General features: G+C 45.5%; 2 protein-coding genes across 2 annotated transcripts; one reads left to right on the top strand and one right to left on the bottom strand.

Moving 5' to 3' along the window:
* Positions 1 to 3,944: 3,944 nt before the first annotated feature.
* On the top strand, positions 3,945 to 8,769 carry LOC124701530 (serine/threonine-protein phosphatase PP2A-4 catalytic subunit-like). Its single transcript, XM_047233609.1, has 11 exons — positions 3,945 to 4,161; positions 4,872 to 4,928; positions 5,451 to 5,534; positions 5,636 to 5,707; positions 5,877 to 5,948; positions 6,168 to 6,208; positions 6,864 to 6,930; positions 7,559 to 7,750; positions 7,833 to 7,922; positions 8,002 to 8,109; positions 8,306 to 8,769. Exons 1-11 carry the CDS (start codon positions 4,069 to 4,071, stop codon positions 8,369 to 8,371), a joined length of 942 nt encoding a protein of 313 aa, XP_047089565.1. The 5' UTR covers positions 3,945 to 4,068; the 3' UTR covers positions 8,372 to 8,769.
* Positions 8,770 to 9,046: 277 nt separating this feature from the next.
* On the bottom strand, positions 9,047 to 11,724 carry LOC124694766 (fatty acyl-CoA reductase 2, chloroplastic-like). The gene is made up of 9 exons (XM_047227718.1): positions 11,385 to 11,724; positions 11,168 to 11,271; positions 10,885 to 11,084; positions 10,631 to 10,731; positions 10,304 to 10,520; positions 10,046 to 10,207; positions 9,866 to 9,947; positions 9,360 to 9,769; positions 9,047 to 9,290 (listed from the first exon to the last, which is right to left on the bottom strand). Exons 1-9 carry the CDS (start codon positions 11,722 to 11,724, stop codon positions 9,047 to 9,049), a joined length of 1,860 nt encoding a protein of 619 aa, XP_047083674.1.
* Positions 11,725 to 26,619: the final 14,895 nt, after the last annotated feature.

The following is a 26,619-nucleotide window of genomic DNA, read 5'->3' as shown; positions in this document are numbered from 1 at the left end:
TCACGTGTTCCTTGACTCCTACTGGTTCGATAACCTTGGTTTCTTACTGAGGGAAAACTTGCTGCTGTACGCATCACATCTTCCTCTTGGGGTTCCCAACGGATGTGTGTCTTACACGCCATCACCTAATACCTTGGATTTAGAGTTGTCGCCGAAGGTAAAGGTTACCTCGTTCACATTAGGCCTCAAATCCATCACGATGTTCTTGCCACCGGTCATATGACTTGTGCCTCTGGTATCAAGCACCCATTTTGACCCTCCGACAGCATAGTCCTACAAAAGATCAAGTCTTTGTTTTAGGTCCCAATTTCTGCGTCACTAGAGACTTGAACGTGGGTGGCTGGGTTGTACATCCACTTCAATAACCAAGTAAGTTAGGCTCACCTCTTTTGTTAGTAACAAGGGTCTTAGGGACCCAAATAGAAGATTAAACATAACCATCATATGGGCCAACATATTTTGCATAAACATCTCCATAGTATTCACGGAATAGCACATAATGAGGGTTAGAGATTCCCGCAAACTTATTATGGGTGGTATTTGATGCATGAAAAATGCATACATAAACTTTTTTTTATCATATTGAATTCTCACACATTTGCAACATATATGATGATAATACCATGTTTTACAATGATTTATGGGGATTTACCAATGATCCCCTTTATTTGATTTATAACTCTACAGAACAGGAATTCCCTGTTTTGTGTATTTTTCACTTTCAGAGACCTATACGAAATCAAATTGAACTGGAATTTTTGGAGCATCATTTTTTTTTCGGGAGAAGCACCCTGAGATCTGGAAGCTCACTTGGAAGGGCCTAAGGCCCAAAAGAGTAGGGTGCGCCACCTACTCTCTTTCAGTCGCCGATCGTCCAAATCGCGTGATCTTTTCGCCCACCGACGTATTTTGACCTAAAAATCACTATATATATGGCCCCAAAGAGTTCTCGGGAGGAGACTGCCGCAGAAAGACAGAAACACGAAAACTTAGGCTGCAACAGAGAAAATTGGAGGGGGAAACTCCATCGAAATCACCGCCAGAGGAATCACCTTTGTACTACGGGTTTGTGGCAGTAGCTTGATCTATTTCTCTCATGTTCTTCATAGTTTTTAGTGCCATATGAGCTGCCTCACATGATTATAGCCACATTTGTAATACCTATGTGGTGGATTCTTATTCTATGATATTGTGCTATGAGATCTGATCGTATTATATGTAAGATGTACTGATAGATGCATATTATGTACCCCGTCCTTGTTCTGATCCAACATCTATGCAATAGCGTGTGTGGGTGATGTGTGTATTAGATGGAATAGCATGGTTTTAGTGATTGAATAGTGACAAGAAATTCATGATCTGTTATGGTTTTGCCTTTTCTTTTCTTACCTCACTACGGATAAAGTGAATGCATGTGCTATGTTCGTCACGTGACAAAAGTGATGATCTTGTTTGGTCAAGGTAGCATATTTGATATTCAAACATAATGTCAAAGTACTTATGACTATACTGTGTTAATTCTTAATACAAGATTGCATGAAGTTTCCCTTTCTTGTGGAGTATAAGAGAAATGTGTTGCATCATCTCTATGTTAGGACGTGATGCCCATATGAATGCTTATCTTGCTCATATTATTGTTCTGCATCCTCATATCTCATTGACGAATTACTATTTGTCCACTATAACTTAAAAGAGAGAATAGTCAAGTGAGCCTATGAACCCTGGTCCACTTTTTATTATGATAAAAACCTTTATATTGTTTTTATCTTGTTTTCTATTTGCAGCACTATTTTAATCCAAAAATCCAAAAATATTTACTTTTCTTATTTGAATCCAAAACACCAAAAACAATCAACCCCTTTTACAGTTTTTTACTTAGTTACTTTATTTCATCTAGTTTTTCTCGCTTTATTTTTATTTGTGTTAATTTACTTACGCAAAATCTTGTGCTTGATAACCACACGGTGGATTTGGGGACACAAGACTTTTATTTTACTTGCAGGATTGCTAGAAGAAGAGAGAATATAATACTCTTTCTCAGTTCCCCGAGAGTTCGATATAAACCCTCGTGTCATCTTTCTGGGGAAAATACTTTGCTGATACAACACTTTGCACTTGGAGTCCCAACGTATCAAGATTCTTTTTGGCGTTGTTGTTTATAGTCATCAAGAGCCACCACCGACTAGCTCCAGCGCCGCACTAGCCTCTCCTCTCCAGCACCAAGGCTCTCCTCTCCAGAACAATGTCGCGACTGCTGGCGACCACGTACTCGATGCTAGGCCGGAACGCCCGTACGCCGCAACCATCATCGCAGCCACAACCACCGCAGCATGAGCCTGCGGCCCCGCTGCAGCCCGATGCCGAGTTCGAGCTACCGGACTTCAACTCCGATGACTCCGGCGACTCTTAGTGCGACGAGTGGAACGAGGCGTTCATAGCAGACGCAGAAGCCGAGGTGGTGGAGGAGGTGGCGCAATGGGGCGAGGAGCAGCAGGTCCACGGTGACCCCGGAGAAGGCGGCGATTGTAGCCTCCTTCAACGCGCAGCTCTTCCGGAGGTTGCTGGAGGAACATCTCGATTACGACAACGACGTCAACTTCAAGCACACCGTCGAGATCTCGCGCCAGCGGGAGACCACGAAGGAGGCGGGTCATCTCATCATGGCGTCCGAGCGGTAGAAACTGCTTGAGCTCAACGCTCAGTGCCAGACCGAGGCGGCCGCCCGCGAGCAAGCGAGGCACCCCATAACGAGGAGTCTCGCCAGTGGCTGGTGACGCTGAGGCGGCAGCGCCGCCGACAAGCTCGAGCGTTGCCGGCAGCCATGCTCCACCACCGGATGCGCGAAGCAAGGGCGGAGATGTGGGCATGGCTGCAGGCAGCAAAGGGGAAGAACGGTGACGAGGCAAGCCCATCGCGTGCCCCAACCGACGGCTAGTAGATTAGGGTTAAATCTAGTCTGTATTTCAAATTTTATTATATTTTATGTAAATTTGAATGAAATTACTTCGATTGATTGTTCAAAAGTATCTTTTCGAGATTCTTTAGGGTCGCTGGTATACGCAACCGCTCCCCAAATTAGGGAGCAGATGCCGTGATCTCATAGCGTTGCCGATGAAGATGCTCTTAATCCTGCTGACGCTTATTTGAGGAGAAGATGCTCTTAATCCTGTTCTAAGTTAGCGAGTTTTTCTGTGTGTTTTGTGTGGCATGAGTCTGCTCCAGATTGTATATGACATTTTGATTATGGGATGAATGAAGCCCATGGTGTACCAGTGACTAGGATTCGATTAACTTACACGTTGTCGTGCTATCAGAATGGACTTGTGCCTACTAGCCGGTGAGAAAGCCAAGCCAATTGCTAATGCTCATCTCTTAGACTAGCCACAATGGGAGTATCATAAGTAGTATCATGCATGCTATGTTGGCAAAAATCTGATGTGGCACACCAATTAATGAGGTGAGAGATGAGAGTGGTATCATAATATGATACCGTATCATAGCACGTAAAACTAGAAAACTCAATGGCAAACACATCATGTACACACATTTGCATTGAGATTCTACAAAACATTAAATATGATGATACTTATGATACTTATCTTATGATACTATGCATTGTGGGGTTAGTATCATAACTAAGTATTACGTGTACGTAATACTAGTGTATGATACTTCCCATTGTGACTAGTCTTATGTACACGTTGGAGTAGGACCGCACACGTGGACTCTTTTGAAAATCTTGGAGCCTCCAATTTGATGTTGAGCCTGCCTTGAAGGTCTCTGTTACACTGACAGGCAGGACCCACGCTCCGGCCGACCTCTCAGCGCGATTTCTCCCAGCCACTTGCAAGCTGCGACGCGGAGCGGCGTGGGTCCCACAAGGTCGACAGATTGGGCCCATATGGCGGATGGGCTTCCCGTCCAGTTCTTCCCCCGCTCCCATTCTCACTCCTCACTCCTGTTCCGCGGCTCCGACCGGCCGCTCTCCTCTCTCCGCCGGCGACGAGCTTGAGCTCCAGCTCCAGCTGTCTCTTCCTACTGCCCTCGGAGGAGGCGGCGCCGGCGGGTATGGAGCCCATGAGCGTGGACAGCAGCGGCGGCGGCGGCCTGGACGCGCAGATCGAGCAGCTCATGCAGTGCCGCCCGCTCCCCGAGCAAGAGGTGAGGTCCCCGTACTGCTGTTGCCGCCCTTCTTATCTTGCTTCCTCGCTCGCTCGCCCGGCGGTGCTCCCGCCGCGCGATCTGGCGAATGCTGGGTTTGATCTGTCGCGACTTTTACGAGGAGGGCGTCTCTAGCTCTAGGGTTTTCTGTGCCAGGCTCGGTCGGCCGATTTGGGCGCTGTTTGATCCGCCGATTCGGGCGCTATTTGATCCCTTCTTGGTACCTGGTCTTTTTGGGTGGCTTAGAGGATGCTATGCCGAGTAGTTCTTGGCTGGGGATGGGTGGTTTTTGAATCATTCCGATGCTGCGGTTCAGATTTGGTCTCTCGTGCTTAGATCTCCTGTAATAGCATCTGCAAAAAAATCTCTTGTGATAGTCGCGACAAAGCAGCATAAAAAATGGAACTTTGCAAGCTCTGCTGGTCGCTGTAACGTTCTATTTAGAGCACAAATTTCTTACCTAATTTAGCCTTAAAAATGGCATCTTTAGTTTCAAGTGTGTCTCTCTCCATCTAAAAAGGTGGTCTGTAATGGTCAAAAAAAGATGGTCTGTATCACCGTAGGATTTCATTCATGTACATCTGGCTGCGGACCAAAACACAGGAATATCTGATGTACACATAAACATATAGAGAATACATGGAGAGTTATGTTCTACCATTCCTGGAATCGGATATTCTGCTTGTCTCCTTACCGGCCACCGTGTGCAGGTCAAAGCGCTATGCGAGAAGGCTAAGGAGATATTGATGGAGGAGAGCAATGTTCAGGTACCGCATACTATCAGTTCTCGTCTCACTGTTGTGCAGGGTATCTTTCATTTGTACTTATACATGCAGAGGGGCATCTCTGTAGCTTGTTCTAAAGGCTGCTTTATCTTATTATAGTCTGTGATTTTGTGCATCGGATTTGAGCAACAGCATCTTCATTGGGTGTTGCTCCAGCTAGCTGCTCTATCATTTTCCGGTCCTGTATATATCAAGACTGTTCTGAAAAGTTGAACTTCAAATGTTTCAGTTATTCCAGCTTTAGGGCTTTTCAGTTTAACCCATATTCCATCAAATGCTGATGCCAAAATAGATTTAGTAATTTAACTTCTTCCTTCCATTCCATTTGATCAGCTTAAATGTTAGTTCCTCTTGGTATTACAATATGAAACAAAGTTCCATTTAAATAACTCAATACTCTGCTTTAGTACAAACATGATTACAAAGTATTTACATGTACCATGGCAAGGTACAAAGGTAGATAAGCATTGGCTTTAAGGTTTTGCTTTCTTTTTTGTTATGCAGCCAGTCAAAAGCCCAGTGACAATTTGCGGTGACATTCACGGACAATTCCATGACCTTGTTGAGCTTTTCCGGATTGGCGGCAAGGTACTACTTGCATTTTCTGATCCTTTTTCCTTCTCTACATCAACACCATGTTTTAAACATTGCATTCTCAAATGCTAACATTTTGCTCCTGTTGTTTCCAGTGTCCAGATACCAATTATTTGTTCATGGGGGACTATGTAGATCGTGGCTACTACTCTGTTGAGACTGTTTCTGTAAGAATCAACCTACTTGTTTTCTTTTATAAGCACTTATATATAGTTTAACTCATGTTTCGTGAAGTAGCATCTGTTTCTCGTTCAGCCTGCAAAAAACAATCAGTTGTTGTTTTTAATAATCGTATATTTGGATTCAAGTTATGTACTTAATTTATTTCTTGTCCAGCTCTTGGTAGCACTGAAGGTGCGCCACCCACACCGGATTACAATCCTTCGTGGAAACCATGAGAGTCGACAGGTACTCCAATATATTATCTTTTCAATGCTTATGTCAAAAATTTATCACGTCCCAGATTAATTACATTTCAGAGCAAACTTCTCTAATTTTGTTTTTACATTTCCTGTTTCATATATAATGTGCTTTATTAGAATTCAGATGCTTTCTAATTTAGACCTGTTATAATTTGTTTGTCAAAATATCCTTAAACGGAAAGTCTTGTTTTCACAATTGTTGCAGATCACACAGGTGTATGGATTCTATGATGAATGCTTACGAAAGTGAGTTTTTTTATGCTTTAGTGAAAGTTCAACTTAATCCTATTCCTGATCTAGCCTGTTTTTGGTACTAAGACGATATTATCCTATTCTTATTTTATTTGATGCTAATTCTCTGTTAGCTCTAGGGTTCATGTCCTATACTATTATGTAGTTGAGCCATTTACGCTGAACTGATGATATATGTGACATCTATGTGGCATCATCTATTCAAGTGCATTTTCGGTCTCTCGATTTGTAGACATTTTGTAAACTAGGGTACATGTCCTATACTATTATGTAGTAGCCATTTGCGCTGAACTGATGATATATGTGACATCTATCTGGCATCATCTATTCAAGTGTGTTTTCGGTCTCTCGATTTATAGACATTTTGTAGACTAGTATATACTTTGTGTTGATTGTATACGAATGACTTGTCAACCGACCTGTATGATCTTTCCTTCTGATGGTAGTCTTATCACCAAGCTTAGTAGCTGCACAAGCTTTAAAGAAAATTTTAATAATTTTATATGTTTTTTTCTTATATACAAACTCCTTATATGATCTAACGAAACTCCTTAGTTTGTAAAAGTTGATTATAAAATGAAAATCTACTATGAAGTCTGCAACAGAGGGTTAACATATCATTTCTGTTCTCACTCTGCTTTCTAACCAGGTATGGCAATGCAAGTGTATGGAAGATATTCACAGATCTTTTTGATTATTTTCCATTGACAGCGCTGGTGTGTACCCCGAATCTCAGGCTCCTTTTTTCTTATTCTTTTATTCGCCTTTTTTTTCTAAGATTCATGCAGCCTTAATATATGTTTTCCCTGTCTCTGTCGAATTTTATGGATGTCTAGTTTCTCTGGTACCTGTATGATAAATATCTTTTGTGCTTGCTGATTTTGGATTTGGTAGCTGAGAGCCTGAGACTATATCCATGGACGGCTAATGTCTTCACCTTATTAGAGTGACAATCCAGAAATTCTTCATTTTATAGCGCATGGAGGTGTGCATCACTATCTTGCATGAGTATTGCCTTAACTGTTAGATGACTCCAGCAGATGTAGCCAAATGCCTAGGATTGTGGGCCATCAGGGAGTTGTATGGCTTAATACAAGGATGCTGTTCTAGTGTTCTTAGGTTTTGATATTCCCAAATGTATGAAAGGACTAGTTGGAACATTTAAGTTGTTCATCAATAATCTGATAATATACCCACCTTTTTATCATGCTATATGTTTGGCAAACTCATTGTTAACTGTACCATAAAATAAGTGCCCTCTGAAGAACCAGTTAGGTGTCCTTGCATTTCTCTCAACATGATGTGTTGATGGGCTATATTGATATTTCATTTACATTCTTGAAGGTGGAATCTGAAATTTTCTGCCTCCATGGTGGTTTGTCTCCGTCCATTGAGAATCTTGATAGTGTGCGTAGCTTAGATCGTGTCCAAGAGGTTCCACACGAGGGGCCTATGTGCGATCTCCTATGGTCTGATCCAGACGATCGATGTGGTTGGGGCATATCTCCTCGTGGTGCTGGCTACACTTTTGGACAGGTACACTATAAAGCACTTTTCGAAAACAGTGTTTGCTGATATTTGTTAGATCTGTTCATTAATTGATTTTTTTTTTCAACAGGACATATCTGAACAATTCAATCACACCAACAATCTCAAACTTGTAGCTCGGGCTCATCAGTTAGTTATGGAGGGATATAACTGGGCTCATGTAAGCTGGTTGAAATTTTAGATACTTCATCAGCTGTTGTGCAAGTAATGTGTTATGATGATTCACTACCCATATGCAGGAACAAAAGGTTGTTACCATATTCAGTGCTCCGAACTATTGTTACAGATGTGGCAACATGGCATCCATTCTGGAAGTTGATGACTGCAACAGCCACTCGTTTATCCAGGTGATGATAGTTCACCACTTCCTTTTTACATGCATACCATGGCATCATACTGGTAGACATGCAATCCAGATCAGTCTTTTGAACTGATCGGAACATTAAATAAAGCTGTTGATGTGTGCTGAAATATGGTTTTCATGTTGCGTGCTGTAAAATATCACTTAATACTCACCAAGCTGGTTTCCTATCATGTTTTCAGTTTGAGCCAGCCCCTAGGCGAGGTGAGCCAGATGTGACCCGGAGAACGCCTGATTACTTCCTTTGAGTTAATTGGCGGCACCATTTCTCAGCTTGTATTGCGATAATGCGCACCGATCAGTGAGATTCTGCTGGATCCAAATCTGCACATGAGCCAACAAACAATAACAAGGCCCTATGTAAAACTTGACCCCCATTGGTCAATCCAGAAGAGGCTGCTATCTTGGAAGAAAACAAGCTTCATGCAGCTACACCTGCCTGAGTTCCAGGTGAAAAAAGGGCCATCATACATCCTCTCTTCTCACACGGGTATTTCATAGAGGCATGTCATTACATTCGCAAAGACTGAACTCCTATATGTAGCTTAAGCTTGTATTACTAGGCTTGTAATCTGTATTGTCAATGACCAAGATACAGTTGGTTAAATCATATTGCAACCTTTATGGAGATTGATCTCCAAGCTTTTGTCTCTGCAAGTGCACAATGAGAAATACAAGATGGAGGAAAAGAAAATATTTTCTTTTGTGTAGGACAAACATGCTTGTCTATAAATCTGACACAATGACATCGTCAAACCTTAAGTTACCACAAATACGAACGAGCTGGCTTCTCCAGGGTCATTGCAGCGGCAAGGATCACGCAGGAAACTTGACGTGCAGCAAGTGACCTGTCATGCACAAATAATCTAGTCTAGTGTACACGCCGCCGGCGCATCTCCTTGTTCAGCTTCTGCCAGGCGGATTCACACCGTGGTGGTGGCGCCGGCGAGCACCGCAGCGGAGGAGGACGGTGAGGCGGCGGCCGAGGCTGAGGCTGAGGCTGAGGCTGTGACGCCCCTCCCCTTCATGACGTGCTTCCTGAGCCCTGGGATGTGCACGTTGGTGATGTAGTCCGTCCAGTCAATGCTCCGCACGTCGAAGTGGAACGCCGCCTTCTCCTCCGCCGACATCTCGGCAATTAGTCCCTCCGTGTTGCCGTTGTCGAACCTGCATCCATCGCCGGCGTGAGCACGGCGCAATCGAGAGATTCCAGCTTTGACATGGCGATTTCACTACCTGCCGGTGTAGAATGTGTAGGGCTGGTAGATGCTGCCAAGGTGGATGGTCTGCTCGATGGACTTGGCGCAGAGCTCCTGGAACCGCTGGGAGAGACGCTCGCTGGCGGAAGCAGCACCAGCCCTGGCGGTCCGCAGCAGTGTGTCCGCCTCGACGTAGCTGGCGAACTGGTCCATGGTGTCGAAGAGGCGCATGGGAGGCACGGCGATGGGCTGCCCCGCCGCGTCGCTGTAGGGCGACCTCGTGAAGTGCTGGAACAGGAACCGGCTCAGGTCGCCGAACACCAGCGGGTTCACCGTCGACGACGCGACGTGGTACACGTGCATTCCTCCTCTCGAACCCGCCGCGGCCGGCCGCCCATGCTTCGCCATCGAAGCCAGCGTCGCGTTCACGACCATGTCCGCCGGAACCTTTAGCCAATGAGACCACCACCACAAGACATCATAAGCTGCAAGAACTGCATGGTTTCACTGCGGATAGAAGATCAAGCAGATGTGCTCAATTACCACGTCGAGAACACCGTCTGGATCAGCGAGGAATCCGCTCAGCTGGCCTTTGCCGTAGTACAGGACGACAGGGTCCATCATCCTTAGTTCATCAATCCGCCAATGAAAATTAGACAGTAAAAATTAACTGAAATGTTGATGAACTCTGGAAAGAATTTAGCACAATCTGTAAGCACGTACCTGTTCCCTTCCATCCATCCCGGAAAGGGATCTCTCCAGGTGCTCTCTATCACACTTGGCCTGATCGTCACCACGGGTATCTCCCCTCTCATACTGTTGATCACCATCTCCCCCATGGCCTTAGTGAACACGTACGTGTCCTGCCACCCATGGAGCTTTGCCCTACCAAGTTTTCAACCAGCAGTTGCATAATTACACTGTATCCTTCAGACAGAGATCAGTAAGTAATTAAGCATAACAATAAAGATGAGTTGCTACCTCTCTAGGCCCAAATCCTTCATCTCTTGAGAGAACGAAGCCGAGTCATCGGCGTGCCTTCTTGAGTCGAAGGCAAGCTTGATCTCCGCCTCGATGTCCAGCACGGCGTTCTTGTGCTGTCCTGAAGAATCCGAGGAGCCTGACTCCTTCCCTATGGTGTCACCCAACCGAAATGGCTTCTCCAATACCACGCCCTGCCTCTGCCCGTTCACATATGCTGCGATTGCCAAGCATGCGATGTAATGCAACACAACATATACACGTTCAATAGAAAATTCTAAGTTTCACTTGCAACAGGAGACGATTCTGTTAAGATCACGGTCTGACCTGTCGAAACTTGCAGGAACAGCTTGAGTCTCCGGAACCGATGCGCGAAGCTCATTATCCGGAATGGACCCACCGTGTTGATGTCCATGGCAACATCGTATCTGAAATTATCCAGCACAACATGTTTGTCGGATATGTTGTGATTAAAGCATGTTCGTCTTCAGAAAATTAGTTAAGAAGCATTTTTTTGAACGGGAATTAAGAAGCATGAACGCCTGGATCAATGACATTGGTCCGTAGGGTGCATGACGAACCTCTCGTCGAACGTGGTGTTGGCAGCGGAGTTGACGATGATATCCACTCGTTCAGAGATCTCATCGGCCAGCTCGGGGGCAATGCCGATGTTGGCCTCCCTGACATCGCCCACCACGGGAACCAGCTTGGTAGCGATGAAACCGTGGTAGTCTTTCCCGTAGGTCTCCTGCAAGCGCTTGAAAAGCTCCGTATCCACTACCTGCATGAACGTCGCGGCCGAGCATAGAAAATATCATCGTCTGGATGAACAAACAAGATATCAGTTTGCTGTAATCAACATACCTCGTTTTGCAGTCTCTGCAATGCTGCCTCGGTGTCCTTGGCCTTGATCAGCACGTATATCTTGCCCACGTCAGGATTCGTCCTCAGGATCTTCTCGATAAGAACTGACGCAGCAAAACAAATTAGAAGGAAAATCAGTCAAGCAAGGAAAATAGCACCGGTTTGCTACGCTATCAACTGAACTAGTGAAGGCAAAGAAAATTAGAAAGATCGATACCTTTTGCCAGGAAGCCAGTTCCACCGGTGATGAGGAAGTTCTTGCCGCCAAGGAACTCTCCGATCCCGAGGCCTTCAGCGTGATCATCATCCGGCACCGGCGCCGAACCAGGCGCGGAACTCTTGCCGTGCACCGGCAGGGAAGGCGGCCGTGAGCCACCTGATAAACCGCCCAGGTACCCATTCGCGATGCCGCACGACACACCACCATCGGCGCGCCTCCTTGACGACGACGAAGACAATGCGACCAAGCTTCTGCCGTGAGCGCGGCCGGCGACGGCGATGCCCGGGCGCCTCGGCGCCCCGAGGGCGCGCGAGAGGTCGAGGCACGAACTCCCCATGGCGCCCGGCAGTGCCAGGGAGGTGTGGTAGGGTATAGGTACGTACGTACGTACAAAGGGTAAACAATCTCGCTGCAGCGCCGCGGTGTAGAATTGGAGGAGATGGCGAGTAGGTGGTGGCTGTATGTTACAAATCAGCTACTTCTTGCCTGTTAATCACTAAGCAGGGAGCAAGTAAGTCACCTAGAAATCAAGCTAGCTCTTTGGATATTTGGATCTCAGGGAGCTAGCTGGAGGGAGCTAGAGGCTGCAAATGCATGGGGCTTTAAATTTCTGGCGGTCAAATGGCTGCGGAGCGAAGGGCTAGCTATCGACCGATCAGGAGGCCATCGATCTTTATGCCGCCGGCCAGACAAATGCCACAGCGAGCAATTTATATCAGTATGATGTGAGAAGAACACGGAAAGAGTCTCCCAGGACCTCCGAGGTGTTTTGCCTAACTCGTGCCTGCATGCAAAGCTTGTGCATGTATGCACTTCTTGGATGATATTATGGGTGCTATACGTAGTGGTTGCGTGCAAACAACAGGGCTGGCTTGTTGCCGGGGAAGCGGGAGGTAGGTGGTACTGTGACTACTGTCATCTCAGTACGTACAATTGCATTGACTAGCAATTATATTTGCTCGTACTTGAGAGTTGAGAATATAGAAGTAATATAGGTAATACTGTGATATCACCATATCAGTGGACGTGCATTGCCTAACAACTATAATTGCCCAATGTCAATGCATGAAAATATAGAGATACTGTCGAACGCTTGGAATTTTAGTCTCCTATACAAGGAAATAACGAAAGCTCATTCCCCATTACGGTCCAAAATATATTACTCTGAAGAGGTCGCGGAGCTAGAAAATCATCATATCAATTAATGACCTAGTTCAGTCCGTGGAGGTTCCTCACAGGAAAGAAAAAAATGATGTAGTATCTAATGTACGCCGGAGCAATAGATGCAGAATAGAGAAAACTTTATATATGCAAGGTCTAAAAGGAATGACATAGAATAGTGAGGGTTTTGGCGACACTAACAAGCATTTGTTTATTCATGAGACAGTTAGGGATCGAGCAGAAGTTAGATTTTGTTCCCTTGTTGTAGACGGGAAGATCTAACTTTACTGTTCCTATTTTAAAGCACCTAGCAGCGGAGTTGGATTTTGCATGGTTTTGCTTACCGTCTCATGGACGCTATGGGGATATTTTAGTTGGTACTAATTCGGCCACCCTACAAGTCAAAAAGGTTGAGACGGGTGAATTCCGTGTTAAAATTCATATGCCATGTCAGAATGATGGCTTTGAATGGGTATTGGTTCCAGTAATGGTGCTGCCCAAGACTCACACAAACCTTCTATCTGAATTAGTTCACATATGTGAACAAGAGCCTCTTCCTATGTTAGTAGGAGGTGCCTTCGACATTATTCGTCGATGAAAATAAATGAATAAGAACAATTTTAACACTCACTTTTTTATTTGTTTCTAATGGGACCATAGAAAGCCTTGACCTACGAGAAATAGCTCTCTCAGGTAGGCAATTCACATGGACAATTCATCGGGAGGTGATCACCTATGAAAAGTACAGTCAAATTTTAGTAAGTTTTGAATGGGAGCAACAGTTCCCTTAGTAACGGTGCATGCTCTAACTCGTTCGGGGTTGGATCACACTCCGTTGCTAATCGCCTCCGAGAGTCGGGCTCATTTAGGGAAACACACACGTTTCTCCTTTGAACTATCCTGGTTGAGAGAAGAAGGTTTCTACGGCATGGTGACAACAGAATGGCCTGATGTATCATATGGTGATACACCCATAGAGAGATGGCAAAATAAAATTACATTTTCACCAATTCCTTAAAGGATGGGAGAAAAATCTGAGTGGTAAATATAAAAAAGAGAAGGAAAAGTTATTGGCTCTAATTGATGAGTTAGACATAAAGGCTTAAACTATGGAACTCATCTCTGCTGATGAGAGAGAGGCTATGAGGGATGCCAATGATGTTTATAAACTTAGACGAGACGAGGATGTTGGAAATATGCCCTAGAGGCAATACTAATAAAGTTATTATCATATTTGATTGTTCATGATAAGTGTGTTTATTCTCTATGCTAGAATTGTATTAAGTGGAATCATGTGGTTTGTAAACAACACTGCGTCCCTAGTAAGGCTCTACTAGAATAATCTTTTGGTTAATGTTGGTCAAGGTTTTCTAACCATAGACTTCTATGTTGTCAACTAACAATAGGGTCACGTAATTAGGAGAATGACGTGATGTGCAAGACCTAACTAAGCAAAGAAATTATATCGAATCAATGTTTAAATTGTTGTAGTTTTCCAATGTCAAATATACCAATCCTTAGACCATGAGATTATGCTACTCCCTAGTACCATAAGAATACTTTGACCGCATCAAAAGTCACTTCGTAATTGGGTGCTTATAAAGGTGTTCTTGGGCATATTAGAAAGTACTTGTTGGGTAGTATGTATCAAGAGTGTAATTTTTTCCATCTGTGTAACTGGTAGATATACTCAGGGCCTGCTCACGTAACACAAATTCTATATCGCTTGCAAGCACATGACTAATGAATTAGCAGCAATCGAATGTTGAATTACGGTACAAGTAAATAGTACGTTCTAATAATGATATTAAACTAGGTATGGTGATACCGATGATTAAATCTCGGGCATGTAAAATATCTCGAGACAATGGAAATTGAATATGGGATTGTTTGGATCCTTGACATCGTGGTTCAACCGATAAAGTTCTTCGTGGAATATGTGGGAATCATCATCGCCATCTAGGTACTGTTGTTGATTATTGATTGGAGAAGTAGTCTCGATCATGTCCACATATTCCCGAACCCATAAGGTCACACACTTTACGCCCAACATCACTAGGGTAGAAATGGGATACTTTTTTTTATCACGAGTCCAAATATTGTTCAGAGTCTCGGATGGGATCCAAGATACCACAAGGAGTTTCAGAATGGTCCGCGAATCAGGAATTATATATGGGAAAGTCATTTTAGGGTTTCAAAAAAGTTTGGGATTTTTCGATATCGTATCGGGAGAGTTTTAGGTTCTGGAGCATCCACCAGTGGGGCTCACTTTTCTTGAGGGGCCATACCGTACCAAGAGGGTGTTGTCTGGCCTTAATGTGCCAGGTGCACCAGCCCCCAAAAGGCCCAGCCGTCCAGCATTGAGGGAAACCCTTAAATGGGGGCACCAATCGTGGGGGGAGAGGACTCTTCCCTCTCCCCACTTGGCTGCCACCCCTAGTGCTTTGAGGAGGGTCCAAGGCACCCTCACTTCCCATATATAAGTAGAGGGGGCGCAAGCGACATGGGCACTCAAGGCCAACCACCTCTCCTCCCCTTTCATCGCCCCTCTCCCTCCGTGGCAGCTTGGCGAAGCCCTGCCGAAATTCCACCATACCAACCACCGTCTTCGCGTTGCTGGCCATTACATACCATCTACCTCATACTTTCTCGATCAAGAAGGAGGAGAAGTTGTTATGCTGCACGTGTGCATAACTCGGAGGCGCCGTTCTTTGCGGCGTTGATCGGATTGGACCGCGATGAGAACGACTACATCAAACGCATTAAATACGCTTCCGCTTAGCGATCTACAAGGGTATGTGAATAAATATCTTTCTCGTTGCTCCCATCTTTATATATTGGATATTGGATCCTTGGCTATTTTCTAGATTAGATCTTGAATTTATTCGCATCTCGTAGTATTTGTTTTTGTTTTCCATGCTGTGAATGCTATCAGTGATATCAGAGCTAGATCTCCGTGTAGGTGCTATGTACGAGTAGAACACTTTCACTAGTGGGCGCTAATCTTCTTGTTGCTACCCCACCCATGTGTGCTGATTGGTTTTTCGAGATAGTGGGATGAAGCGGCCTAGACCAACCTTACTCGTCCATTGCCATGGGGTAGTAAACAACAAAATTCAATAAATCAAACATATCACCTCACCAGTACATAGTTCATACTCGTCAAAAAATTGGAACCGCGACCACCTAGCTAAATAAAACAACGAACCGCGACTAACTAAATAAATATTTACTACGGAGTCAACTAAATAAATATTTTCTCTCGGACCAAATACAAACACATGTAACTAAACTAACTAGACCAACGCAAACATATACAAACACATGTAACTAAACTAACTAGACCAACACAAACATAAATGCCTGGCCATACCTGTATAAACTAAATCCACTAACAAATAATTAACTAGGGAATAGGGTTTACCCTTGAATCGTGTGAGGCCACCCCGTCTAGCAATGAAGATTCACCGAACCTCCACAACGAACAGCACCACCACGAACACTACCACCACCACCACCAAAACGCCTCCACGAACTAACCCATCAATAGATCAGAGTTTCTACAGATTTCTTGTTATTCTAGCTACAAGATTTGCCAAAGAATGCCAAAGATTCGACATGCAATAGCTTGAACGTGAGAGAAATGAGACAGAGCAACAAGAAACAAAGCAGCATGAAAATGTGAGAGAACTAGACGCGAGGAGGAAGAAGGAGCCGGCATCGGGGGCTTTATTCGCGTCTAGGCTCTAATATAGAACGGTTTTCCCGAAACCCCGGCCTTGGGATTTAGCAGCCTGACAAGGCATGTCGGCCTGCGAGACGACTAGTCTCGCCTTGTTCTCGGGAATGGCTGCCCTGACACCTCGCTTTTTGGGAAAGACAAGCCCGACTGCTGCAGTCGCCCTACCAGGACACTAGGAGCCTGACATCTCGAGGAAGTCTTGCCCGATATTGATATCCTCTTCTCGGGAAACGCTAGGCCAAGATAGTATTATTTGTGGCAAATTATAAATCAAGTATTTTTCGTGGAATTAACAAAAAAATTATTATTAGAAAATCACCCGAAGTGGGTACGCTCTTCCTTTTTTTGAACAAAGAAGGGCCAGAAAACCCCGGTAGAGCTGCATTAACAAACCTTGTGGCAGGTACAAATTTCAAGGAGACCCCTAACAACACTCGCCCTAAAGAACCTAATATTTGAAGATAAGGGATCCTCATTTACATAAAACACCCCAAAAAGAAAGTTGAAAAAGCATTCAAGCCCTTGAGTGTCTCTGCCACCGCTCGCTGACGTCCTCGAGGCGTCGCCGCCAAGGAACAAGGACGGAATGCTCGAGTGCCCCCTTCCGACGAAGATCCGCTACCACTGGACACCTCCAAGCCGCGGGGGACACACCACTTGGCGGCAAACAAGCGCCGAGCTCCAGCAGAAGCAAAGAAGGTCCTCCACATCGGAGGTTGAAGAGATGTCCGCCCTATGGCCAGTTGAGGCAGAGGCAAGATGACAACGGCCATCGCGAGTTCCCTGCCAAAGAACTCCAGGAAGAAACGTAGCATTGGACAACAATCCAATCCCCAAATCAGAGCTAAACTGGGGAACAACCATGGTCACCGTCAATGATTTATTGCAGAGAAGAAAGGAGATCAAGGGAGTGGGAGCGACGGCAGCCAAAGAAATCCGTCGCCATGGACTCGGCCAAGAGGTGCCGGCATGGGATCTGAACCAAAACAAACACCCAACTTCCATCCCATAGCCACGGCCGTAGGAGAGAGAGCAAGGTGAGGTTGACCCAGATATGGATCCGGCCTCCTCCTGATTATTTGCCAGGGAAGAGGAAAAGAAACAAGAAACTACAACTAGAAGGTGCCAGCCGGAGTGAGGGATAAGCCGCGAGAACAGAGAGAAATTTCCTCGGCATTTCGACACTAGCGGCGGCTAACGCTGGCACCGGTAGGCCTCTCTCCTTGGTCTCCGACGCCCCTGACGACTTCTACTCCGAGCAGCGGATCACGTTTCTTTTGTTTGGTGGGGGAGGAGGAGGTTCTCGAGTGTGAGGGCTCGGATGGGGACTCTTGTTCCTCAGAGGTCCCCCTTGAATCAGTTCTGGACGTTCTCGATGACCAACAGTTAGGGTTTGAGTGGTCTACCGTACAGAGGAGGGGTAGGAAGACGGATGATGAGCTAAAGCAAGATTTATGGGCTGAAATCGGGTTTCCCACGCCGACTTCCATGTTCTGGGAAGTGTGATCCCCGACAACCGCATGTATGGATCATGTGGTTTCTTCTGGTTGCAGGTCTGATGATGAGCGTTCTTATCCAAGTCCGGCTAGCTCGCTAGTGCCCGTGAGGAAAATATCTGATATACAGACTTGGAAGATCACCACCACATCCCAGGCCGGGGTTTGCGTGCGTCGGCCTCCGCGCGCCGGTACCTGGCGTGGTCCGTTGCCCCGGAGGCGGATTACACCACCGCCAGTGTTAGGCTACTTCATCGACACGGCGACCTCACCATCGATGGTGTTGATGTCATTCGATCCGGATTTCAGGGAAATGGCATCGCCATCAAAGAATTTGAATCGGCATTTGGTGAGCCCAGCTTGCATGCGGATCCGGAGCGTTCATTCTACTGGCAAGGCCTGCGCCGTCGGATGCAACACCTATGGATTGACTTTCGATCGCGCATCGCTTCTCATCCTCCATCCGCCGTTTGCCAAGCCGCCGCCTCGGTAGCTCCGCAATCGCCATCACCATCTGCGTCATCGTCTTGTCCGGCAGCTGCATCAAGTTCTTCCTTGCCGGCTTCGGTCGTCCCTGCCGCATCGCCTTCAACCGCTTTTTGCCCTTGAAAGTTGAAGGAAGGGCGTTCCTTCGCCCAGGTCGTCTCTGCGGCACCGCTGCGTCCCATGGTGGACACTCCTCCTCCTTGAGGAAATGCTCCCCCGGTTGGGTAGGGAGCTCCTCTAAGGACGTCGACGCCTGGTTTTCATCCTCAACAACAGTTCCAGGCTCCGGTGCAGCAATTCCCCACCGGCCCACCCCACGCCGCATTTCGATCGGGGCGCGCCGCAGCCTGGGTTCAATCAGTACGGCAGAGCCGCTGCTGCTCCTCGGCCTTTCATGCCCAACGCCCCAGCTGCCAACTTCGTTGCACCGGGTTTCTCTCATCCACGACAGCAGGCATCGTGTGGGGTTGGCCCCTTCCAGCACCAACAAGGGGGACCTCAAGGCCTGCATCAGATGAAAGTTTCTACTTGGAAACCGTCGTATGTGCCTCCCAAACTACAAATTCATCAAGTCTGGGTGCACGTCGAGGGGGTTCCACACTCTGTGTGGCACTTCTTGGGTTTGTGGGCTGTGGGCTCACTCTTGGGGAAGACTCTCGATGTTGATCTTCTTAGTCTCCGTCGGAGGGGAGTGGTTCGTTTACTTGTGGCTATGGTTGATGCTACTATCCTTGGTAAGAACAAAGATGGAACGAGGCCTTTTGTGAACTCTGATATTGTTATCAAGCTTAAATGCATGTGTTCCATTTTCGTGAGGAACCTCCAGGATATGTTGCGGAACTAGATTTTGTGCCCTTCATTTGAAATGCAAGGATGATGATGGTGATAAGGGGAAATGCAAGAAAGATGAGGATGCGATGGATACCACTGAACCGGGTACCGGCCCTTCAGACTCTCATGTGCAGCAGCCTACATGAGCTTAGACTGCGGCTACTACCCTCGGGTCGTCTTACTTGGCCAATTTGCAGATTGTTGTGACCCCTTTCAATCGAAATCCTCAGACTCCTCATGTTAAGGAGATTATCGCAGCATTGTGGGTCTCACATCCGTCCCTGGAGAGGCAGTCTCCATCTTCATCGTCTCGCCGAGCTGCTGCTTCGCCTCTGGTGTCACCATCGCAGTTGGAGGCTGCTCTAGCCGCAACCTCCTCTATGCATAGAGACGAAGGCGGGGCTACCTCGCCGGCCGGTGCTTTGGTGAATGCGGAGCCGGAACATGTTGCGGCCAGGGTGATCAGCTACGACGACAGGGATGCTGCCACGTATACGGAGCATGCGCTGCACCTTCTTCAGCCGCACTCTTGGCCCTCGTCCACTGCAGGAAGCTGCCGCGTCAACACGCTAGATCGTACAAGGCCGGAAGCTATGTCTTTGTCACCTTCTACGCCTGGAGGAGGCAGTGACCGTGCCTTGGTGGAGTCAACTGCGGTAGCTGGACCTGTCCAAGTCACTGCTGCTGTCCCATAGGCACGCCCTTCACTGATGCATCCTAGGTGGAAACGCCGTACTTGGGGAAGGAGGCTACCCCGGCCACGCCTCCGGTGGTGGCAACTATCGCTATGCCTTCCTCAACTCGCGCAGCAGGCCCGTCATCCGCTCCGCCGTCTCCTGTGCCAAAGAATATAGTAGGGGGGCCTTCTTCGTCAAAACCCCCTACTTTTTGTTCACCCCCTACTTTCTGTTCACCGCATGTACAACCAGGCGCCATGACGCTGTCTCGCCGTAGTGCGCGGTTCGTGTCCGAGGATGATGGCTCATTGGTCACCGACGAGGACTCGCAGGCCAAGGCTATGCGAAGTAAGGCGGCTGCAAACTTCCATTCACAAGGTATAAATAGTTGTAAGAAATCTTTTTTAACGCTTCAAATTCATCCATCTCTGCTAAATTAAATTTGGTAGGCGTCTCTCTTGGGTGCTCGGAGAAAGACATTGTTGTGTCGACTAAGGATTTGAGACATATGGAGTTTGACAGACTTAAGGCCACTCCTATTGTATCGAGCTGATCGGACAGTACGTTGATAGATGATGATGAGGAGTTGAATGCCGATACAGATAGCCAGCTTCTTACTCATCTTATAGGCGAGGTGTGTCAGGTAGGCTTAGATGAGACCATGCTAGGTTCTATTGTGAACCATAAAGCAAAGGGTCGCAAATCTAAGTCATCCTCCACTAATAAGATTTCTGGAGCTTCTAAAAGGGCCAGACAAACAAAATATCCAATTGTTTTCAAATGAACGGCATGTTTAAAAATAGCAGAGGTCTTCAATACTTGGCTAAACATTTACATTCCTGATTGTATCAGGAACATTGCTTAGATTTTGTTCGTGTGTCCGAGACGGGTAAGAGAGACTTTACACAAATTTTTCTAAACCGCCTATCTGGTGGAGTGGAGTTTACGTGGGTTTCCCGCCCGCCGAGGGGTCGTTCTGGCGGCATTCTTGTTGGCATCAGATTAGACACGATGGAGGTGTTGGATAGTTCGGGTGGTGACTTTCATATCAAAATCCATATCCGTAATAAGGCCGAAAACTTCATATGGAGTCTAGTTGCCATCTATTGGGCTGCTCAGGATGAGTTTAAACCTTCTTTCCTTCGTGAGTTGGTTAATCTGGTGAAAGATAATCCATAACCTATTCTTATAGGCGGGGAATTTGCTAAGATTTGCACACGAGAATAATAAAGGGAGGTTTAACAATCACTAGCCTTTCTTATTCAATGCTATAATTGACAACTTGGATTTAAGAGAGGTTAGGATGGTTGAGAGGCAATTTACATGGGCAAATAATCTAATGAAAAGCTGGATAGGGTCTTCATGGATGCTAATTGGGAACATAAATAACCAATGGTATCCGTACGAGCTCTCCCATGGATTGAGACTTTGTCGGATGATGATCCCATTCTGTTAACCACTAGATCACCTACCCCTTATTGCAAACGTCCATTCAAATTTGAACTTGGATGGCTGAGCCGGGAAGGTTTTTCAGATATGGTGGAGAATGTTTGGGAGAGGCCCATGGGGCCATGGCTGGTCATAGTCCTATCCAGAGGTGGAATAAAAAAATATGCGCCACGCGTAGATACCTTGATGGATGGGCAAGACACATGGCGGTGCAGTTAAAAGCTGAGAAGCTTGGCCTGTCATCGGTTATCATTGATATTGAGGCAATTGCTAAAGTAAAACCGTTAACGATGCAAGAAATTGAATTGAAAAAGCAATACAATGCAAAATTAGCTGGTATACTTGGTGAAGAGGAACTCAAATGGTACCAAAGATCAAAGGCTCAGTTCCTGTTGGAAGCAGATTCGAATACGAGATACTTTTACAGTGTCGCAAAAGAGAAACATAGGAAGAAACTCATTCACTCTCTTGTACATGACGAGGACACGATTTAAGGCCATGAACAACTCAAGTCACAGATTACTAATTATTATAAAGGATTGTTTGGTGATCCGGAGGAAAGCTCGTGTAGTCTAGATGAAACCCGGATTGATGACATTCCTCATGTGTTTCCTGATGAAAATTCTCTTCTTACTGCCCCATATATGGAGGAGGAAGTAAAGAAAACAGTTTTCGAGATGGAACACAACAAGGCACCAGGTCCTGATGGTCTCCCGGTGGAGTTCTATCAATACTTCTGGGAGATAATCAAAGGGGATTTGCTGGAGTTTTTTGGTTGTCTTCATACCGGACAACTCGAGATTTTCCAGATTAATTTTGGGAAAATCATCCTGCTTTCAAAGTTTATGAAGCGGAAAGGATTCAATAATTTAGACCGATACGCCTTCTTAATGTTTGCTTTAAATTTTTATGAAAGCTGCGACTATTAGGCTTAATTATGTGGCTGATCTAGTGGTTCACCCTACTCAGATGGTGTTCATGCAAGGTAGATATATACTCGATGGTGTAGTCTCACCTTCCATGAAACGGTTCACGAGTTACATCGTAAAGAGATGACTAGCGTTATCTTAAATATAGGTTTTGAAAAGGCCTATGATAAAGTCAAGTGGTATTTCCTCCAGCAAACACTCAGGATGAAAGGTTTTTCGAATGAGTGGCGCGCTCTAATTAACAACTTTGTTCTTGGCGGAAGTGTCGCCATTAAAGTCAAATATGATGTTGGCAGATACTTCCAAGCGAGGAAAGGGTTAAGACAAGGTGATTTATTATCCTCTATGTTGTTTAACATAGAGGCGGGCATGCTTGCAATTACTCCCTCCGACCCAAGGCTTAGGGCGTAAAAAAAATCTGATTTTTCCTCAAGGCTTAAGGCGCGTGGTGATATTTAGGCTCTTTGTCCCGAAATTACCCCTCCCGTTTGATTGCAGCGTCCTGAAAAAAAGGAAGTTGATTGGCTGAGCGCTACATGCCTACGGTATTAACTTCTTCCTTTATTCCGAATTAACTGCCCTTCCTATTGAGCTCCTGTAAAACCGGTATGTGATTGGCCGTGGAGATTTACGAGGAGACTCTTGCGGCTACAAAGGCAGTGTAGAGAAATTAAAGGAGGCAGTTACTAGAGGTTTATGAGGGGCACACAAGGAAACAATATGCATGCACCGCTCACCTTAATAACCGCGCTAAAAAATTAACGCCTTAAGCCTTGGGTCGGAGGGAGTATTATTTAGACGTGCGAAATTGGATGGGAAAATTGAAGGGGTGATGCCCCATCTGGTGGATGGGGGTTTATCGATTCTTCAATATGTCGATGACACGATTCTATTTATGGAACATGACTTAGATAAAGCAAGAAATCGGAAATTAATCTTATCAGCTTTCGAGAAATTATCTAAATTATCTGGGCTAAAGATAAACTTCCATAAAAGTGATTTTTTTTTTGTTTCGGCGAGGCCCAAGACGATGCAAACCTATATGCTGACCACTTTGGCTGTGGCTTACGCTAGTTTCCAATTAGCTATCTCGGTATTCCGATTCACTTTCGGAGACTGACTCTAGCTGAATGGAAACATGTCAAGGAGAGACTGCAGAAGCATCTTAGCAGTTGGAAAGGAAAATTACTATCTCTGGGGTAGGTTGGTGCTCATAAATTCAATATTAACAATCATGGTACTGTATATGATCTCCTTATTCCAGATTCCCAAAGGAGTCTTGCATCAAATCGATTAGTTTCGATCAAGATTTTTTTTGGTAAGGAGATAGTGAGAAAAAAAATTGGCTCACTAAGTGGAGTGTCATTTGCCATCCCAAGGACCAATGAGGGCTAAGTGTTCATGACCTTGAGGTCAAGAATAGAGCACTACTTGGTAAATGGTTGGCAAGGCTGCTCACGGAAGATGGGGTTTGGCAAACTATACCGAGAAGAAAGTATGTCGGCTCAAAGACAATATCATAGGTGATCTGGAAACGTGGGGACTCGCACTTTTGGGTTGGCCTTATGGCGACGAAGAAATACTTCTTCCCATACGGATCTTTCTCTATCAGGGATGGTTCAGAGTTCAGGTTCTGGGAGGATAAGTGGCTTGGAAATACCACACTCCGAGAACAATTCCTTGCTTTATACAACATTGTACGTCACAAAGGAGATACATTAGCTTCGGTGATGGGTACTTCTCCTCCTAGTGTGACGTTTAGAAGATATCTCATTTGACCCCGCCTTGCATCTTGGAATGCATTGCTTCTGCATCTAGCTTCTGTCCAGCTGTCGCAATGGTCTTATGAGTTTCATTGGAATCTCACTGAGAATGGTTTATTTTCTATGGACTCCGTGTATAAAGCTTTGATCCAACCCACTGTGCCGGTGGTTAGTTGTAAGATGATCTAAAAATGAACATACCACTAAAGACAAATTTTTTGCGTGCTATCTTCGTAAATGTGTCATTCTTACAAAGGATAACTTTGCTAAACACAATTGGCACAGAAGAAAGAGGTGTGCCTTTTGTGACCAAGAGGAGACAATTAAGCATCTCTTTTTTCATTGCCAGTTTGCTAGATATATATGGTCAATCATCTAAATAGGTTCTACCTTATACCCGCCATGTAGTGTCACCAATATATTTGGGAATTGGTCAATGGGGTGGATAATAGGTTTAAACTTCTTATTAGGGTGTGAGCGATTACCGTTATTTGGTCGCTGTAACTATGTAGAAATGGCAAGGTGTTTAACGATAAAAATTCTTCTCTTCTGCAGGTTATCTACCGGTGCACATCTTTGCTCCATTCATGGTCGTCTCTGCAGCGTATGGAAAACAAAGACCTGTTTACGGAGGTGTCTACACGGTTGGAGAATATGGCGAAAGAACTTATTACCCAACATGGGTGATTGCACAGTCTCCGGATTGGGCCACCTTCATCTTAAGATCAATGCAGAGAACCTTTTCTTATGTATCGAGTACTTCTTTATTTGTTTTCTTTGAGTCCGAACGGCTGTATGCATCTTAGTTATGCAGGTGCTGGGTGTAATACTTAAACTCTTAAGTAATAAAATGGCCTTTATAAAAAAAAACTAGAAGGTGCCAGACCTTCCTCCCACCTGACGCCAGCCACCATGACTGCCGGCGATGAGGGAGAGAGAGATCGGCAGGGGAAAACCAAGATGGGGCAGAAATGGGCAGCACGGGGCTGAATACTCCACTAGGGTAAAGTCTAGACGCTCTGACTAGAATCGACGCGTCTCGCAAAACATATCACGGTGGGTGGTTCGATCCGATGTTCTCCATAGGCCATAGGCCATAGCCCAGCCTAGGTTGCCCAGGCCACCTGCCCGCACATAGACTTGTCTGGGCTTGTTGCCCATGATTCTCCGGAGATACGGCCTATGGCCAACCAACGTATGGCCCGCTAGCCCGTGCGTCCGACTTACAGGATTGGAAGGTGGTGAGTGGGGCGGGCGCACCTATACCACACCCAGCAGCGTGTTGGAATAACCATCGCCTGAAGGCCATCCCGGGTGGGCCGGCCCATTTGCCTATTCGCTAGCTTCAAAGAAGTAGTACAATATTGTTTTATAGATGTACATGATGTGAGCTGTAGCCCCACTGGTTCTAATCCTGTTTCATTCTCTTGGAGACTTGAGTTTGAACGCCACCGCATGCAAGAATTGAAACATTTTTTTTGTATTTTTCGAAATCTGAGCAAAATTTGAATCTGAATTCTTTTTTATTTTGAACAAATTTCGAATCTGAGCAAAATTTCAAATTCCTAATCTGAGCAAACTTTTATTTTGAATAAATTTAAAATATGACCAAATTTTGATTTCGAAAATATTTCGAATCCGAGCAAAAATTAATTTTGAATAAAATTTTAATCAGAGCAAAAAATATTTTTAACAAATTTCGAATCTAAGCAAAATTTAAATTTGAGCATTTTTTAAAAAATGAGCAATTTTTAAAACCAGCCGAAAACCGAATAGAGGTCCAAAAACCGAACAAATTCGAACTAGTTTTTTGAACCCTCTAGAATATTCATAAAATCGAAAAAACCTGAAATAATACACTACCTCTGTTTATAACGGGCCGCGGTCCAAAAACGTTTGCACCCAGACCCAGGTGATGCCTACTAACCCGCGCCAATAGGCGATGAATAGGATTTCCCAGTGGGGCCATTTTGCGACGCGATAGATGACAGTAGCAGGCCGGCTTCGGCCCAGCTGCCCGTTTAGCCTTTGCTACTTCCCGCGAATCCTAAACGTGCTGTCGCAGGTTCTCAAAAAAAAAAAAGTCCTGTCCCAGCAAGCCAGCAATACATGCACGTTGAGAGGAAATATTCTAAATTCCAAACCTGTCGTGAGCTCGCCATGCAACCATGGAAATCTGCAGTATAAAATCGTTGGACCAGCCGGTGCACGGGCAACATCGATCGCCAGCAAACCCAGGCGGGCGATATCAGCACATCACTTTTGGTTGAGCTATCCGTCGTCAACACGCCCACCCACTCGGCCACTCTACTCTCCACTTAAATCCTCCGTTCAACAAACATGTCGGTGTCGTCGTCAGATCCTTTCGCTGTTTCGCATATAGTAATAATACGCCAATTGTACACCGCATTGTCAGTTCTGGGATCAAGCTAGGATAATGATTTTTTTCCAGTTTATGTATTATGGGAAGTATGCCCCGCAAAGAAGTCAAGACCTGCCAATTGTACACCGCATGCCAACACGAGTTGTAGATCAATATAATGTCAGGGCAAAGATCCCGATGAGGACAGAGCAGAACACTGCAGATCCTTTTTGCAACGTGACTAGGATCCATGGCGCTACAGCAACGAGCACCTAGTTCAGTTGGTGGTCATATCATTGCCGTGACATGACATCACCTCTGATCTGATGGTTCATG

The sequence above is a fragment of the Lolium rigidum genome, chromosome 3 (genome assembly GCF_022539505.1).
Source record: "Lolium rigidum isolate FL_2022 chromosome 3, APGP_CSIRO_Lrig_0.1, whole genome shotgun sequence".
NCBI lineage: Eukaryota > Viridiplantae > Streptophyta > Magnoliopsida > Poales > Poaceae > Lolium > Lolium rigidum.
Note: the sequence above shows the minus strand (reverse complement) of the source record. Positions and strands in the feature narration are given on the sequence as shown.

Excerpts from the sequence above, each read along its gene's own strand:
- LOC124701530 (XM_047233609.1), top strand. The coding sequence starts at position 4,069 with ATGGAGCCCATGAGCGTGGACAGCAGCGGCGGCGGCGGCCTGGACGCG. Across the intron at positions 5,708-5,876 it reads ACTCTGTTGAGACTGTTTCT|CTCTTGGTAGCACTGAAGGT; the intron begins GTAAGAATCAAC and ends TTTCTTGTCCAG. Across the intron at positions 7,923-8,001 it reads AGGGATATAACTGGGCTCAT|GAACAAAAGGTTGTTACCAT; the intron begins GTAAGCTGGTTG and ends ACCCATATGCAG.
- LOC124694766 (XM_047227718.1), bottom strand. The coding sequence starts at position 11,724 with ATGGGGAGTTCGTGCCTCGACCTCTCGCGCGCCCTCGGGGCGCCGAGG. Across the intron at positions 9,770-9,865 it reads CAGACGGTGTTCTCGACGTG|GTTCCGGCGGACATGGTCGT; the intron begins GTAATTGAGCAC and ends CATTGGCTAAAG. Across the intron at positions 9,291-9,359 it reads TACACATTCTACACCGGCAG|GTTCGACAACGGCAACACGG; the intron begins GTAGTGAAATCG and ends CGATGGATGCAG.